We start from the raw sequence: 15,148 nt of genomic DNA, 5'->3' as shown, positions 1-15,148 counted from the left end.
GTCACTTTTCTGACACTGGAGACACACAGGTTTATTAAACACAGAACTCCTTTCTACCAGCTCAAGCCAGAAAGCTACTAGATCTCTGGGCCTCATTCCATTGTTTGTTGGGGTCAAAACCAAAGGGACTGGGAACAACAGCAGGGTGTGGCCTGGCCCAGGCCACCTTAGTGGAGAAGAAGAAGGGAGATGAGAAAGCTTCAGGGAAAAAGAGTCTCTCTGAATTTTCAGAGTTAAGGGATCACCACTGTTTCTTGAAATTGAGCTTGCCCAGATTTCAGAGTAAATTACAAAATTCAATAAGCATACCCACTCAGGAGGCACACAGGACCGAGAGGAGGGTTTTTAAGTGGACAGCTTGTGTGCTGACAAGTCGGTTGGGTTGGATTACAGGCATCTCGAACAGTGATCCACAGTGCAGACATCACGTTCCAGATGCTGGAAGACTGGAGGAATGTGGACCTGAACAGCATCACCAAACAAACTCTCTACACCATGGAGGACTCCCGGGATGAGCACCGCAGACTCATCATCCAGTGTAAGGTGTCCCACCAGGGGCGTAGTCCTTCTGTTTCTGTTTTTAAAAGAAAAAGGGAGAAAGTACTTTGACAAATGTTCAAGTGCTATTCCCGCCCTGTCCCCTTCCCCGGATCCCATTCTTCTTATTGTTCCTACTAAAATGGGTTGGCCCAGACAGGAGGTGAACCTACTTAAGAGGATATGTGTCACCATGGCTGATGCAGTTGGGCAGCACACAATGTCATACAAAGGACCCTGCATGTGACCCTGAATGCCATGCAGTGAGTGACAGAGAAAATAGGAACTGGAACTTATGGCCTGCCTTGGTGTATGTTGGTATACAGACAGTTGGATGTGCCGTCCATGTGTCAGTGGAAGGTCATGTGACCATGAGTCAGCCTACCCCCCACTCCCCTCCACGAATATGAATGGGTGGTGAGCTACTTCTGGCTTCCTACAAGCAAGTAATATTCCAGTGCTAGCAGCCCTGATGTGGGCAAGATGTTTGCTCCCAAGAGTGAAGCAACACAAGGGGACAGAAAATATCACCCATCACCTTTAGACACCTCTGTTCCTCCTCTGAGCCTTGGCCCAGCTGATTGCTCAGGGCATGCCTCTCTTTGGTCAGCCATCCTTTCCTCTGAAGGGCAGCAGGGCGCATGCTCTCAGAGATTCCAGGGTGGTGCTGAGAGTACACTGAACCTTCTGTGTGGGGTAAGTTACATTGTCACCCAATGCCCACCAGGAGAAGGTGTCTATTCAGAAAAGCCCAGGCCCCTCGACTTGCAGGGCCTGCTCCTCCACACTATTGTCCTGGAGTCCCTGTCTTCTGCCAGTCGGTCTAAGCCTGGGCTGTTTATGAACCAACATTCTGAGACTCCCTATCAGAGGGTGCTTCCTTTTAAGGCCTCTCAAAGGCAAACAGAGCCCTAAATAGCTGAGCCTGTGGACATCCATGAGACTTACTTCCTGGGTTTAGACCATGGCCTTAACTCAGGTTCTTAGTTCTTTTCCTGCACAGTTTCCCCATTGTCTACTGTTGCATCTTAGCAAAAACCACTGAAATAATAATGGAGTTTATCAGCTGCCTGTTCTCTGCCAAGTGCCGTATCAAACCCACATGTATAATAGCTTCACATCCACATTAGGGACAGTTCTTGGGTCACTCCCATTTTACATTTGAGAAAACTCAGCCCCAGAGAGATGATGGGGCTTCCCCAGGGTCCTGTGGTCACCATGTAGCAGTGCTAGACCTTGAACCTAGAACTGAGTCAGCCTCACAAGCCCAGGGCAGCTCCTGTTGTGAAGGAGCAGGCGGAACCAATGCTGTAAAAATGTGGTTGAGTTCAAGAGGGTACAGGATCTGTCTAAGCACTGTTATGACTTCTGTTTGTTTCCATTGTGTGTGTGTGTGTGTGTGTGTGTGTGTGTGTGTGTGTGTGTGTGCCCATGTGTGTGAGTGTGTGTGCATGTGGGTGTGTGCCTGCATGTGTCTTGTGTGGGTGTGTGCGAGTGTGTGTTCTTGTGTGCTCAAGTGTGTGTGTATGCACATGTGTGCATGTGCATGTGTGTGAGTGACTGTGTGTGTATGTAGCTGCACATGCACCACAGTATGTGCGTGTGAGTGTCTGGGTGTGTGTGTGTAGTTGCACATGCACCACAGTATGTGTGTGTAGCACAGAGGACAGCCTCAGCCTTTGCCTTTCAGCCTTGTTTGAGGCAGGGCCTCTTGTCTGTCACTACCTACACCAGGTATGCTAGTTAGGGTCACTATTGCTGTGATGAAACACCATGGCCGAAGAGACTTGGGGATGAAAGGGCTCACATTTCCACACTGTAGTCCACAATTGAAGGAAGTCAGGACAGGAACCTGGAGGCAGAGCTGATACAAAGGCCATAGAGGTAACACTGCTTACTGGCTTGTTCCCCAAGTCTTGCTCAGTTTGCTTCTTATAGAACCCAGGACCATCAGCCCATTGATGGCACCACCCATAAGGGCCTGGGCCCTCCCCCTGTCAGTCACTAATTCAGAAAATGCCTTACAATCAGACCTTAGGGAGGCATTTTCTCAATTGAGGCTCCTGCCTCTTAGATGACTCTAGCTTGTGTTAAGTTGACATAAGACTAGCCAGAACATCAAGATAGCTGGCTTTTAAGCTCCTGGGAAGTCTCTTGTCTCTGCCTCCATTTCCCTATAGTAGTGGTGAACTTAACAGCTGTGTGCTGCCCAACACACAACTCTCTCTCTCTCTCTTTCTCTCTCTCTCTCTCTGTCTCTCTCTCTGTCTCTCTCTGTCTCTGTCTCTGTCTCTGTCTCTCTCTCTCTCTCTCTCTCTCTCTCTCTTTCTCTCTCTCTCTGTGTGTGTGTGTGTGTGTGTGTGTGTGTGTGTGTGTGTGTGTGTGTGTGTTTTAGTGAGAGTGATAGGGACCCAGACCTGCACCCTTAACTTTACTCACTGAGCATCTCCCCAGCTTTCAGGCTGATTCTAGCTCTGTCCCCCCATTCTCAGCTAGGTCAAGAGCATCCTAATAGCCCATGGGATGCCACTGGTCACTGTGTTCCAGGCCTCCCAATGGGCCAGGCATGGAACTGCATCTAATAATGTCTGAGGAGCAGAGACCCACCAGTGACTCTGCTTCTCAGTTTTGGCACCACTGACAGTTTTACACTGGCTTCTCTCTTCCCTTAGAGCCTCTTGTGGGAACTAAATGTGAGCCAGACTTTGGGGAAAATACAAGCTGCAGAGCTAGTTGAAGGGAGGAGGCTCTGAGCCTGTGCTGGAACACCACGGCCATCACTGCTGCCTCCATCTCTAAGAAAGAATCTTTGGGTTCTCTTTTCAAGTTCCTTTAGATGCAGCATAGAATGGTGTCACTTGAATCTAGAATTAGATTGTAGTTCAGTTCAGCCCAGCTGGCCCTCACTGATGTCTATACTGGATCAGGCTCTGTGTGAGAAGCTGGGTAATGACTAGGATAGACACTGCCCTTCTGACACAGCCCAGAGTCCATGGTGAGTCCAAAGCTGATATACAGCTGCACTTGAGGACATAGGATGCAATGTCAGAAAGGAGAGTTTGAGCCAGTGTGCCAAGCCAGAAGGCAGATGGCCTAGTCTTACCTGTACCTCCCAATAGACAAGAGCAAAGTCTGTGAAACACAGAGAATGGGCCTGGGAGTCAGTCTGAGCAGGGCTTGGGGGCACCTACATGCTGCACATCACCTTCATTAAAGCTAGTTGACAGATCTGCAAATTCCTGCTGTCAGGGTCACCATTGCATGACATAGAGCCTGAGTAGGGATGCTTGGCTCCCTTTAGCTCTTACATATATTGGTATCTGAGCACACCACCAGAATGAGGATTAAGGGGTGCCTTAGGAAAAGGGTGGGGTTGTTTACCCCCAAAGACCTTGCTGGAACCTTGGGAATGCCTAGAGATCATGATTTCTAGTTCTGTAAGATGAGACTAATGCAGAGGGGTTAAACAAGAGTAAGCACCACACTTAGTGCACAATGGAGTGCTCCACAGCAGAGAGCTCCACAGCAGAGTGCTCCCGAAGGCAGTGGTTAGGAGGCAGATGCATGAGCAGAGCTATTTGGAATCTTAGCTGCTGTTTATTAGCTATAAAACATTTGGGTGGGTCCTCATTTTGAAGTGCCTCAGTTTCTTTATTTGCAGATGGGAAAAATGAGAACACTTTCCTCCTTGGGTTGTCTGTCCACTCATTCAACAACCAGCTATGTATCTACTCTGTACAAGGTAGTCCTAAGCACTGGAGTCAAAAAGGATGAGCGGCACAGCCAGCCCCCATGACATTTACACTTGACTTACTGCAGCCATGTAAGTCACTGAAGAGAATGCCTGGAACTTAGTAAGTGCTCCAGAAAGTTAGCTGTTGCCATTTTTACTATACAACCATTATCGCCCCCACTGGCAATCAAAGACACACCTATGACTCTAGGCTCTGCTGTGTAACTCACTTGCTTTCTGGCTTTGAGTCAGTTCATTAAGGAATAGAACCTTGTACTAAGGAATAGAAACTTGTCACTTTTCCCGTCACAGGGGTAAAATACCCCCCAATAAAGCCAATGAGTTCATTTGGACTCACAGTTCATCATGGTGGGGTAGTCATGGCGACAGGAGCTTGAAGTGGCTAGTCCAGGGTCAAGAAGCCAACAGTGATGAACACTTGTGTTCAGCTTGCTTTCTTCTTTTTGTTCAGTTCAGGACCCCAGCCCATGGAATGACACCACCCATAGCTAAGGTGGGTCTTCTCACCACAACTAACCCAAGCTAGATAACATCTCAAGGCAGGCCCAGAGCCCTGTCTCCTAGGCAATTCTCCATTCTGTCAAGGTGACAATATTAGCCACCACACACTTCTTCTATAATCTGAGAAGATTAATGTACTTTTAAAGCCCATCTTTATGCTAAGCATTGGGAGTGTTTGGTTCTGCAAAGAGTCATCAAACAAGCAAAATAGAGTGAATTGGGCTGGCCTTTTCACATGTGAAAACACTGCGCAGATGCGTTGAAACAAGAGAAATGTACAGGTCTTGAACTGTGAGCACCATGTCTAAACACCATGAAAGAGATGTTTGTGAGGAGAGTGTCCCTAGCCATGTACCTATTTCCCATAGTGCTTCACTGATATGCAAACACTCCCACACTTACTTTCCTAACCTGAAGCTGAAGACAGGGCAGAGAGAGGATCAGATGGTTTCATTTGATTAATATGCAATAAGTACACATGCCTAGCACTGAGAGGCTGGGTAAGCTACTTACATAATATAGGTGTAATCCAGAAACAGTGGGATCATTGCTCATGCCCCATTCCTGGGCAGACAACAAGAGATGGTGATACCCCAGCCTAATGGTTAAGCAAGGCTTTCTAGGATAACAGCTGTGGCACAGATAGTGCATCAAACAATGACTCGAGAGAAGAGCCAGCAACAAGACCTGAAACCTTAGTAGCTATTGGCCAGTGCTATTAATGATATAGTAAAGACAGACTGAAGACAGCAATGTGCTATGAGGGGTGTGAGGGGGAGGGATGCTGTTTCTGCTGGTGAGAGGCAGAGGGAGGGCTGGAAGGACTTCATCTCAGCTGGGTCATGAAGAACCATGCAGCCCCATCCTCTGTGCCTTTAAGGATAAACCACTGTGGAACTACAACTTGAGTAAGGTGTGTGGGGTTCTGCTTCATTTACAGTGTACCAGGAGTTTGACCACCTGCTGGAGGAGCAATCGCCTATCGAGTCTTACATAGAATGGCTGGATACCATGGTAGACCGATGCGTTGTGAAGGTTGGTAGGCAGAAGGGAAGGGGCGGCCATGCCTCCTGCAGATGGTTGGTTGTCCCTGTAGACACCTAACTAGCATAGAACCCCAGAGTGAGCTATCTGATGTCCCTCAGCATCCACAGAGCTCTGGGGTTGCAAGGAGAAGACCTGGCCCCAACCCTGGGAGGTAGAGGGGACAGAGAAAGAACTCTTATTTGGTCTCCTGTTCCTGATTCACCCAGGTATGCATCCCTTACTCGTCCCTTATATAGCATCTTCTCATCAGGTTTTATTAAGTGTGTTTATGCTGCTAAAACCAAAAAGACAAAAAACAAACAAACAAACAAACAAAAACCACTGCTTCACAGGCTTGAACTTGAAGGTTACAGACCTTCCCTCATTTTTCAGAGCCAATAATGAATGAAGAACTGAAGTATTAAAGCCATTCACTTGCTTGTAGGTGGCTGCCAAGAAACAAGGGTCCCTGAAGAAAGTAGCGCAACAGTTCCTGTTGATGTGGTCTTGCTTTGGTACAAGGGTGATCCGGGACATGACCTTGCACAGTGCTCCCAGCTTCGGTAAGGCTATGCCAGTCACACACACACACACACACACACACACACACACACACACACACACACACACACACTGTCTAACCACTTTTCTGGACTCTGTGCACTGAGACTGTGGGGTTATTCACGGTCTCACCTGCTATCTCTGAGGCCACAAGGACATCAGTGTGAAGTTATCTGTGGGGGTGGGACACAACTCTGCTAGGTTATTCAGAGAGCAAGATGGCATGGAATGCTAAAGGAGAAGTGGCAAAGCAGCCTGTGTGAAAATAAGAGGTTTGCTGACCGAGAGACCTGCCAGCATTTAAGGAGGTATGGGTGGCAGTAGCCAAGTGCCCTTTGTCACATGTCCCCAGTGTCTACCACTTCCAAAGGACGGTCTGCAGAATTCCACAGCTCTGGGCATTCTAACACTGGGCACAGACAGGCCCCTGAATTTAAGCCTTTGCAAATGGCCTGACTGACACCCTAGGGTTATTTACTGCTGTTTTTCATTTACGCTTTTTTTCATTTGTCCAATGATTGACTTTTGATGTTTTGATTGATATTTATTCAAAAATGCACTCTAGCTTACTCTGTAGAAGAAGGATTTTGCATGTCCCCTTTTGTTTTCCTGATCCCTTGGATCACCCCCAAGTCCTCACTTACTACTCCCCACAGTGTGTGAGGTCTATCTCCAAGTCCTATCTCTGCAAGCAGAAACCTGGTCCCCAACTCGGTTAAGATATTATGCTTCCTGCAGGACACAGTTGCCTGCTTTTCAGCAGAGAGGATATATGTTGGAGTCCATACTGTCCATAGCAAGGGGGTGGACCTGGAAAGATGTTGCCTAGATATTCAAAATTCCAAAACACTGCCCTCTGTTTTCCGGCATCTCTACCAGGGACAGTTGGTAAAGTTTCTGGGTAATTGCTTCCATGATGTCTTTCTCTGCAAATATAGATGTGATTTTGCATCTCATAATTTCAGGTTAAGCCAATCAATTGGACACTTTCCATCTAACTTTTTACAGAATTGTCACAATTTCCCAGTTGTGTCATATAATGAAGTGTCAGTGTGGTAGACACAGGGGTGTTATTTAGGAGCTGCTATTTCTTCTTTATTGAGTAAAGAGTTGGCCTACTCGGACATTTTGTTGGTTATTTCTTTCACTTCAGCCCTGGGGTTCTCTGAACCTGACCATGCTTCAGCTACAGATGGAAACTCTCTTTGAGCAGAGCATGGGAATGCTCTGATGACCGCTGCCTGGGCAGTGCCATCAAATGTGGCATTTTGATGACTTCCAGTCCATTGTGGTGAGCGTTAGCACATGTTACCTATAGCGCTGGAAAGATCATTTGTGCATAACTGCTTTTAATTAGGCAATGGATGAATGGTATCTTAAGATTTTTTATTGCTTCAAAATCAGAGATTCAACCATTTTCCACACAAACACATGCGTGCACATGGACAGAGAGGAACCTCTACTCCTTGCCATATCGCTTATCCTTCCATTTGCTGATCCGTGAAATAAGCACTTCACTGACCACCTCCCATTATGCAGGGATGGCAGTTTCCTTGGCATTATTCTTTGTAGTTCATTTGTTTGGGCTGATTTAATAATCAGTGTAAAAATGGAAGCCTGGACAGAACAATTGTGGTTTATTAATGCCTTGGATTTCTTCCTGAAATGTACAAGTCATTAAAATGGGTATAGTGTGTTCATTTCTTTTCCAATCACACTGTTTCAGGATGTGCTGGAAACTGGGGTAAATGGCAAGTGTGTGTGTGTGTGTGTGTGTGTGTGTGTGTGTGTGTGTGTGTGTGTGTGTGTGTGTGACACACACACAGTGAAAAGAGAGGTGTTAACCCAATTTCACTCTTACAGTATTCTTCTCAGCCTTGAGTAGGTTGAAACAATGCCTGCCTCTAAGGCCATTCAGCAAACTCTGAAATGGTCCAGCTCATCTGACTCATCGTTGAGTTCTGCAGCTTGGGGCGACAGGCAAGTTGAAAGCATGTTTGGCAGACCAAAGCCCAGCTCCCTGTTTCTGCCTGTATATGTCAAAGACCCAGTTAGTGGCTGTTTGGGTCATGCGTTTTCTGTATGAAAACAGCTAATTAGGAAAAAGAACCCTCTGTTCCCTGGCCCCTACCCCAGCTGCAGGGACCAGCTTTATGTATCTTATCTGCATGGTCCTCGGTATGGGGAATAGTGTGGGGTTCGTCCGAGTGCCAGCATGGCAGGCTGGCCATTACAGTGGGCTCGTAGAATACCTCACAGGGCCCTGGCAAACTCTTTCTCCTCCTCTCAGAGTAACCCTTGGAAAGGTAGTTGACACCTTCTTTCTGCTTGATTACTTTTCAGTTTTGTCTCCATGATTACTTTTGCTGAGTCTAGGGTTTGATCTAGAGCAGCCAGACTTTGTGCTGTAAACAGTGTCTCTAGAAGTTTGCAGAAATGACAGGTGACAAGGTCCTGGTGATGTTGGACAATTGAAAGCTTCTGTCTTAAGGCAGATCTGATTCCAGTTCAGGGACACCTGAGTCTCCAGCCAGCACAGCAACCTTCTCCCTTCCATTGTGGATTTTCACCAAATGTCCATTTATTTCCCTGCTGTGGGTGTCCAGAAGGCAACAGCAGTTGCTGGCATACTCCAGAACAAACCTATCTGAAAAGTCCAGCATTACAGTGGATGGGCAGGGCTGCATACCCTTCCACATATCACTTTTCTACACGATAGTTTTGTGGTCTAGCATCAAAGCTCACTCTCTTGGGCCAGGTCTGGAAGGCCCCGTGGGCATTTGTGATGGAGTGGTTTCCAGACCTGGTGGCTGTGATGGAATCTTCCAAATTGCCTCTCTACACTCAGGTGCCCTGGCTCCCCATTACCCAGAGCCTGCTAAACACAAAGACCCTGATGTTGTTAGTGTCACTTGAGAGAATGAGTTTCCTTCTCCACCTCTATCCCCACCCCCATAGGCCCAAAGAGAAGGAGGACTTGCACAAGAGACTGAGTTTTCCCAGGGACAGGGCATCCTTCTCAGCTCAAGTGTGTGCCCTTTCCTGTACACTGTCCTGACCCACCTGTCTTTCTCAGTTAGATACCAATGGGAACTATGATCCAGTATTTATGAAGAGTCTAAGAGATTTTAGACATCACATCAGCATTTTTCTATTGCTTCCTTTTGTGTGTCTGGGGTGGAAGCTGGGGTGAACTTAATAAGGGCTTCTCAGAACTAGACATGTAATAAGGCAAACAGAAGCCAATAATAATTATCTTCACAAATATTTAGCAAAAATATAAGATCATTATTTCTTACTTCAACTCCACAAGGCAGAAGAACACACAGAGTGGGAAGGGAGCTTGTTGAATTTCTTTGCCAAGATCTGGGAGATAGAATGGCAGAGCTCTGGCTCAAAACCCATCCACCTGACCACATTCATTCTGTCACCACAGTCACCAGATCAGGCCCATCTGCCTGACCACACCCATTCTATCACCTCAGTCACAGAACTCAGATAAATGGCACAAAAGGGCTAGATGACTTTATTTTATCCACACTGATGGTTTTAAATTTATGGATTAAGATTTTTTTAATTTAAATGATGAGAGAAAAGAATAAACATTAGACTGTTAAAAATACTTGCAGATGCCTGACAACAATGGAATGATATATTGTAAGTGCTGAGAACAAAAAATTGTCAACTTACTCAAGAGCAAGGCCTACAGAAAGTCATATTCAATTATATAAAGACCAACAGAATTTGACATCCTCATAAATGCATCAAAAAGCAAAGGATGTCAAAGAATGTACTTTAGCAAGAAAAAAAATACAGCACACAAGAAACAGCCATTTTCCAATTATCACTGCTATGTAACAAACTGCCCCAAAGCAGAGAGGCATGAAACAGCCATCATCCAAATTCTTGTGATCAGTACCAATGGTGACTCTTGGGCCTGTATGTGACCATCCTGTATGTGACAGGTCCCAGATACCTGGTACCTTTCTTCACACTCTTTTTGTTCAAGAGCTCCGGGCTTCCTTTCACCTAATCTTTACTAATGTACATGAGAGAAAAATTTATGTAAACAAATCTAATTACCTAATTCTTTCTACATTTATTTGTTATTTGTGTATGTGAGGAAGGGTGGTGGGGGGAGGCATGCATAGTGATGTCCTCAAACTAATCTTTATGTGTGTTATTTACAAAGGTAGAGCCAAGTTTTAGGGGAAAATATATAACATGGAGTAATGAGAAGTGAATGCCAAAGGGCAATTAAAACATTAGAGGCCTTTGTCTCTACTACAATTAGTAAATAATCAGATTCTGTCGGGATTGTATATCTATCCATATATGTTTTCATAGTAAACATGTAGAATGTATGTTTAGGATGAATTAAGGGATTATCACCATGACAACATAATCATAATTTGCAAGGGGAAATGGAATGCTATGAATATTTAAGAGATGGCAAGAACTGAGGAGGTGAAGAAGGCACAGAACATAGGTGGTAAACTGAAGATCAGAACAAGACATAGAAACTATGATCTGAATAAGTGAGGAAGCCTCTATTCCTGGGAAAACAGCAGGCAAAAATATTTTAAGAGGCAAGATTTTCTAAATTATATGAGATAATTTATGAAAACCCCTACTTACAAGAATCAAAAACAAAACTGAAAAGCAATAGCATCCATTTTATGAGGGAATCTCTATTTCAAACCTCAAGAGTAGTAGAAAAGACCATTGTGAGTCAGCTTTGTTTCCCAGGGGTGAAAACACTACAAGACCTCATTCCAGGCTGTTTTGTTTGAGACGTTCTCTCTCTGTGTAGCCCTAGCTGGCCTGAAATTCTCTCTATAAACCAGGCTGGCATCAAACTCACAGAGACACCTACCTCTGCCTCCTGAGTGCTGGGATTAAAAATGTGTGCTACCATGCCAAGCCTTTTCTTTTATTAACTCATGATTAATGGTGGGTGAAGTGTCTGGATGAGTAGGTGAAGGTGCTTTCGGCCAAATCTGATGGTCTGAGCTTGATGCCTAGGACCCACATGGTGGACAGAGAGCTGACTTGTAGAAGCTGCAAGCTCAAGTCCAGATGCGGTGCACAATGAGTTCAAAGCCAGCTAGAGCCACATGTGGAGACGGGGGTGGGGGTGGGGGGTGGGGGTGCCTTCAAGGAAAAAAATTATAGTTCAAATTTGGAAAGTTCAATCCCCCCAAAAGATGTTAATTTTCTTTAATGTGTAAATTCAATAGACTTCCAGCTCACATCTCCAATATGTCTGAGTATAATAACCTGATTCTTAAACTCATATGGAAACCTAAAGAGCTAGGAGAGTGAAGACACTGTGAAGGGAAGGCTCGAGAGTCAGGTGTAGGTACATGCTCAGCAGACTCTAGTTGATTACAAAGCAAGACAGTGTGGCGTTTGACACTGATAGACAAATGAAGAAAACCTCAGAGGCCAAAGGCAGATTGTCAGGAGCAGGGCCTGTCACCAGCCCATCGGATCCACGTGCCCCTGGTGCTGAGAGACTATTGATGAATCAGGAGTACGATTCAGACTAGCGGGTTTCTGAGGCAAGTATTTTAGGGTGATTAAGATAAAATTAAATGCCCCAAATTCCAAAAGGAAACATCTACATGAAAAACAGTAACAATGACAAAAATAATCCTAAAACTTCTTTAAAAAATAGGAAATGAGCCATGGTGGCACATGCCTTTACTCCCAGCACTTGGGAGGCAGAGTCAGGTGGATTTCCGTGAGTTCAAGGCCAGCCTGGTCTACAGAGCTAGTTCCAGGAGAGCCAGCAGGACTGTTACACAGAGAAACCCTGTCTTGGAAAAAAAAAAAAAAAAGGAAATGATCTCTTTATGATCTCGGAATAGGAAACTGTTTCTGAAAAAAATAAAGCACACACACACAAAGGACAAAGCATGAAGGAAGATTCTGCCAAGGTTGACATTTGATATGCATATATTTAATTTAGCTCACATTGTGAAAGAACACAGTGTGAGAGGCTTAGCTAGGCTTCTTCCTCTGACTCTATGGTATAACTCAGCCATGAGGAAACTTTAGGAGAAGAGACATCAATATGTGTGTTTTAAGCTGCCCTGAAGTGGTGCTACCTTGAGCCTTACACAAGGTCGAGGTGATCAGATCAGAGTCACTCTATGATTTTGGATGACTGCAGGATAATTCATAAATGACAGCTCCCACCCATCCCTGGGTCTGCTCTCCAAGGCCAGCACCCCTTTGTGATCACTTGTTTTCTTGGTGATTTTAGATTGCCAAATAATGTGCGTGTGCTGCCGTCTCTCCATTTGCCACTTGTGACTTAGTTTCCTCACTGTGCTCAGTGCTCAGTTTGTGGAACTGCAGCCACTCTAGGGATAACACATTGGAATTTTAAACTGTGCTTAATGAGTCCCATAAACAAAGTGAAACCATTTCCAAAAAGGACATGGAAAGAAGGGAGGTATTTTGTCATAGATATAACTATCAAATGTTTAAAATCCAGAAAATATTGAAATCACTCTAAATAAGCTATGTATCATCTATTTATCTATCATCTATATCTATCTGCCATTATCTATCATTGTCTATCTATCTATCTATCTATCTATCTATCTATCTATCTATCTATCTATGTATCTATGGGGGGCAAGGAGATATGTAGAGGTCAGAGGACAACTTGTGGAAACCGATTCTATCCTTTTACCATGTGGTCCCAAGGAAAGAACTTAAGTTGTCAAGCTTGGTACAAGTACCCTTACCCACTGAGATATACCTTTGGCCTTTAAATAATTATTTTTTTAAAGCAAACACTCGGTATAAATAATAAGCAACAAATGCAAATGGCAATTTAGAGAAGAGGAAACTCTACTGAACAGCAAGCACATGAAAAGACCATGTCTTGGTGGTGATTAGGTTACTACAAATTTCACACCTCTCCACCAGCAGCTTATTTGCTTCTGGTAAAATAAACTATTCTGGTCAGTAATTTGACACTATCTCTTAAGAATGGAGGTACAGCTGTTTTTGGGTTCTGTTACTTGAACTTCTAGACCTAGATACTAGGAGACAAAAATAGTCATTGTTGCCAGTTTTCAATGACAGAAACTTGTCAGGAACCTAGCTCTCACCAGCAGGAGAATGGGTAAACTGTGGTATTGAGTGCCCATTCAACTGCAACTTACATGTCAAGATACATGGATCTACAAACAGAAAACTATCTAAAGCAGGTTGCGGGATGCTGTGTAGGGTGTTGTATCATTTTCCTCCCTCCGGAAAACTATCTGTGTGTTCTTTGCGGATCTCTAAGTGTACAGTAGCAGTATAAAATACGTGTGAGCAATAACAGATTCAAGATTAGTGATTATTTAAAGGGATGAACACGGAGAACCAGGGAAATGACAGAAAGGAAGGGAACATGGGACTTAAAATTTGCCTTCAATTAAAAAACATCTGATTTGCTGGGTGGTGGTGTCACACGCCTTTAATCCCAGCACTGGGGAGGCAGAGGCAGGCAGATCTCTGTGAGTTCGAGGCCAGCCTAGTCTACAATGCTACACAGAGAAACCTTGTCTCTAAAAACCAAAAAAAAACCAAAAACCCAGAAACAAACAAACCGAACAAACAAACATCTGATTTAAAACAATGTTAAGCATATCATAAAACTATATGGTAAGAATACTAATGTTCATTTTAGAATACTCTCATTTTCTATAAACTAAACAAGTTTGGCCAGAATTAAGAAAATCCAAGATTCTATCAAATGCAGTTAAGTAGGTTACCATATATCAAGAGTTTCCTTTGTCTCCATCCTGATAGTTTTTTTTTTTTTTTCTCATAATGGCCATTGGAGATGACTAGCTCTGGGCCTGAGCCAGTGGTATATACTCCCTGAGACTTAACTTGCCCCCACATATTAGCTGCCAAGAATAAACCTTCATAGTGCCATTGGAAGGTCAAACAGCTTACCTGGTACATATCATAAAGTAGTCTGTTCTTGACCACTCCTCATTCTCTAATCTATGTACATCAAGTCTCTGCTGTACCCCTGACACTGATGGCCACAGAATGAGGACTGGAGGGTCCTTAAAAAATTCCTCTCTTTCTCAACCCCGCCTCCAGTTTTCCTTCTATATTTATCCTCCCCTGTGGCCATGACACCTTGGCACTGGACTACTTTTTGCCCAATAACCCTAATGATGGATTTTAAAGGACACAGTAGCCCCTACCAAGTCAGGGCCTTGATGCATTCCTGTAATCAGAGAACCACAGAGTGGTTGTAGGCAGAGGGCAAGAGCTCTACAAAATTCCTGTTCAAGCAGAAACTTTGTAGAGCTATTTAAAATGAGCAGAACTATTGAGTGTGTTGATGGTTTCTAAGGGGTTACCTGGACAAATACTACTAGGCAAGCCAATTTTTACCATCCAGGGTTTTCCATTCTAACTTACCAGTTCATGGATGTTTTATTCCATCCATGTTGACTTAGACCAGCATCCTAGCAAATAAAAACAATCCCTCCAATATGAATGCTTAAGTATCTGATGCTATCCTTTGACTTTTTTTTTTAAACTGTAACTGGGTGGATCAGTCATTGTATAATTTTTTTTTTTAAGATTTTACTTATTATGTATACAACATTCTGCTTCCATGTATACCTGCACACCAGAAGAGGGCACCAGATCTCATAACGGATGGTTGTGAGCCACCATGTGGTTGCTGGGAACTGAACTCAGGACCTCTGGGAGAGCAGTCAGTGCTCTCAACCTCTG

General features: G+C 44.4%; 1 protein-coding gene across 1 annotated transcript in view; it reads left to right on the top strand.

Annotated features, from left to right (window-relative positions):
- Positions 1-15,148, top strand: part of Rfx4 (regulatory factor X4) — a 69,708-nt gene that overhangs the window by 26,771 nt on the left and 27,789 nt on the right. Inside the window, exons 7-9 of the mRNA XM_035451063.1 lie at positions 394-538; positions 5,733-5,827; positions 6,264-6,381. Coding sequence (XP_035306954.1) covers positions 394-538; positions 5,733-5,827; positions 6,264-6,381 — 358 coding nt within the window. The remainder of the gene's footprint in view (positions 1-393; positions 539-5,732; positions 5,828-6,263; positions 6,382-15,148) is intronic.

This window comes from Cricetulus griseus (genome assembly GCF_003668045.3).
Source record: "Cricetulus griseus strain 17A/GY chromosome 1 unlocalized genomic scaffold, alternate assembly CriGri-PICRH-1.0 chr1_0, whole genome shotgun sequence".
NCBI classification, from domain to species: domain Eukaryota; kingdom Metazoa; phylum Chordata; class Mammalia; order Rodentia; family Cricetidae; genus Cricetulus; species Cricetulus griseus.
Note: the sequence above shows the minus strand (reverse complement) of the source record. Positions and strands in the feature narration are given on the sequence as shown.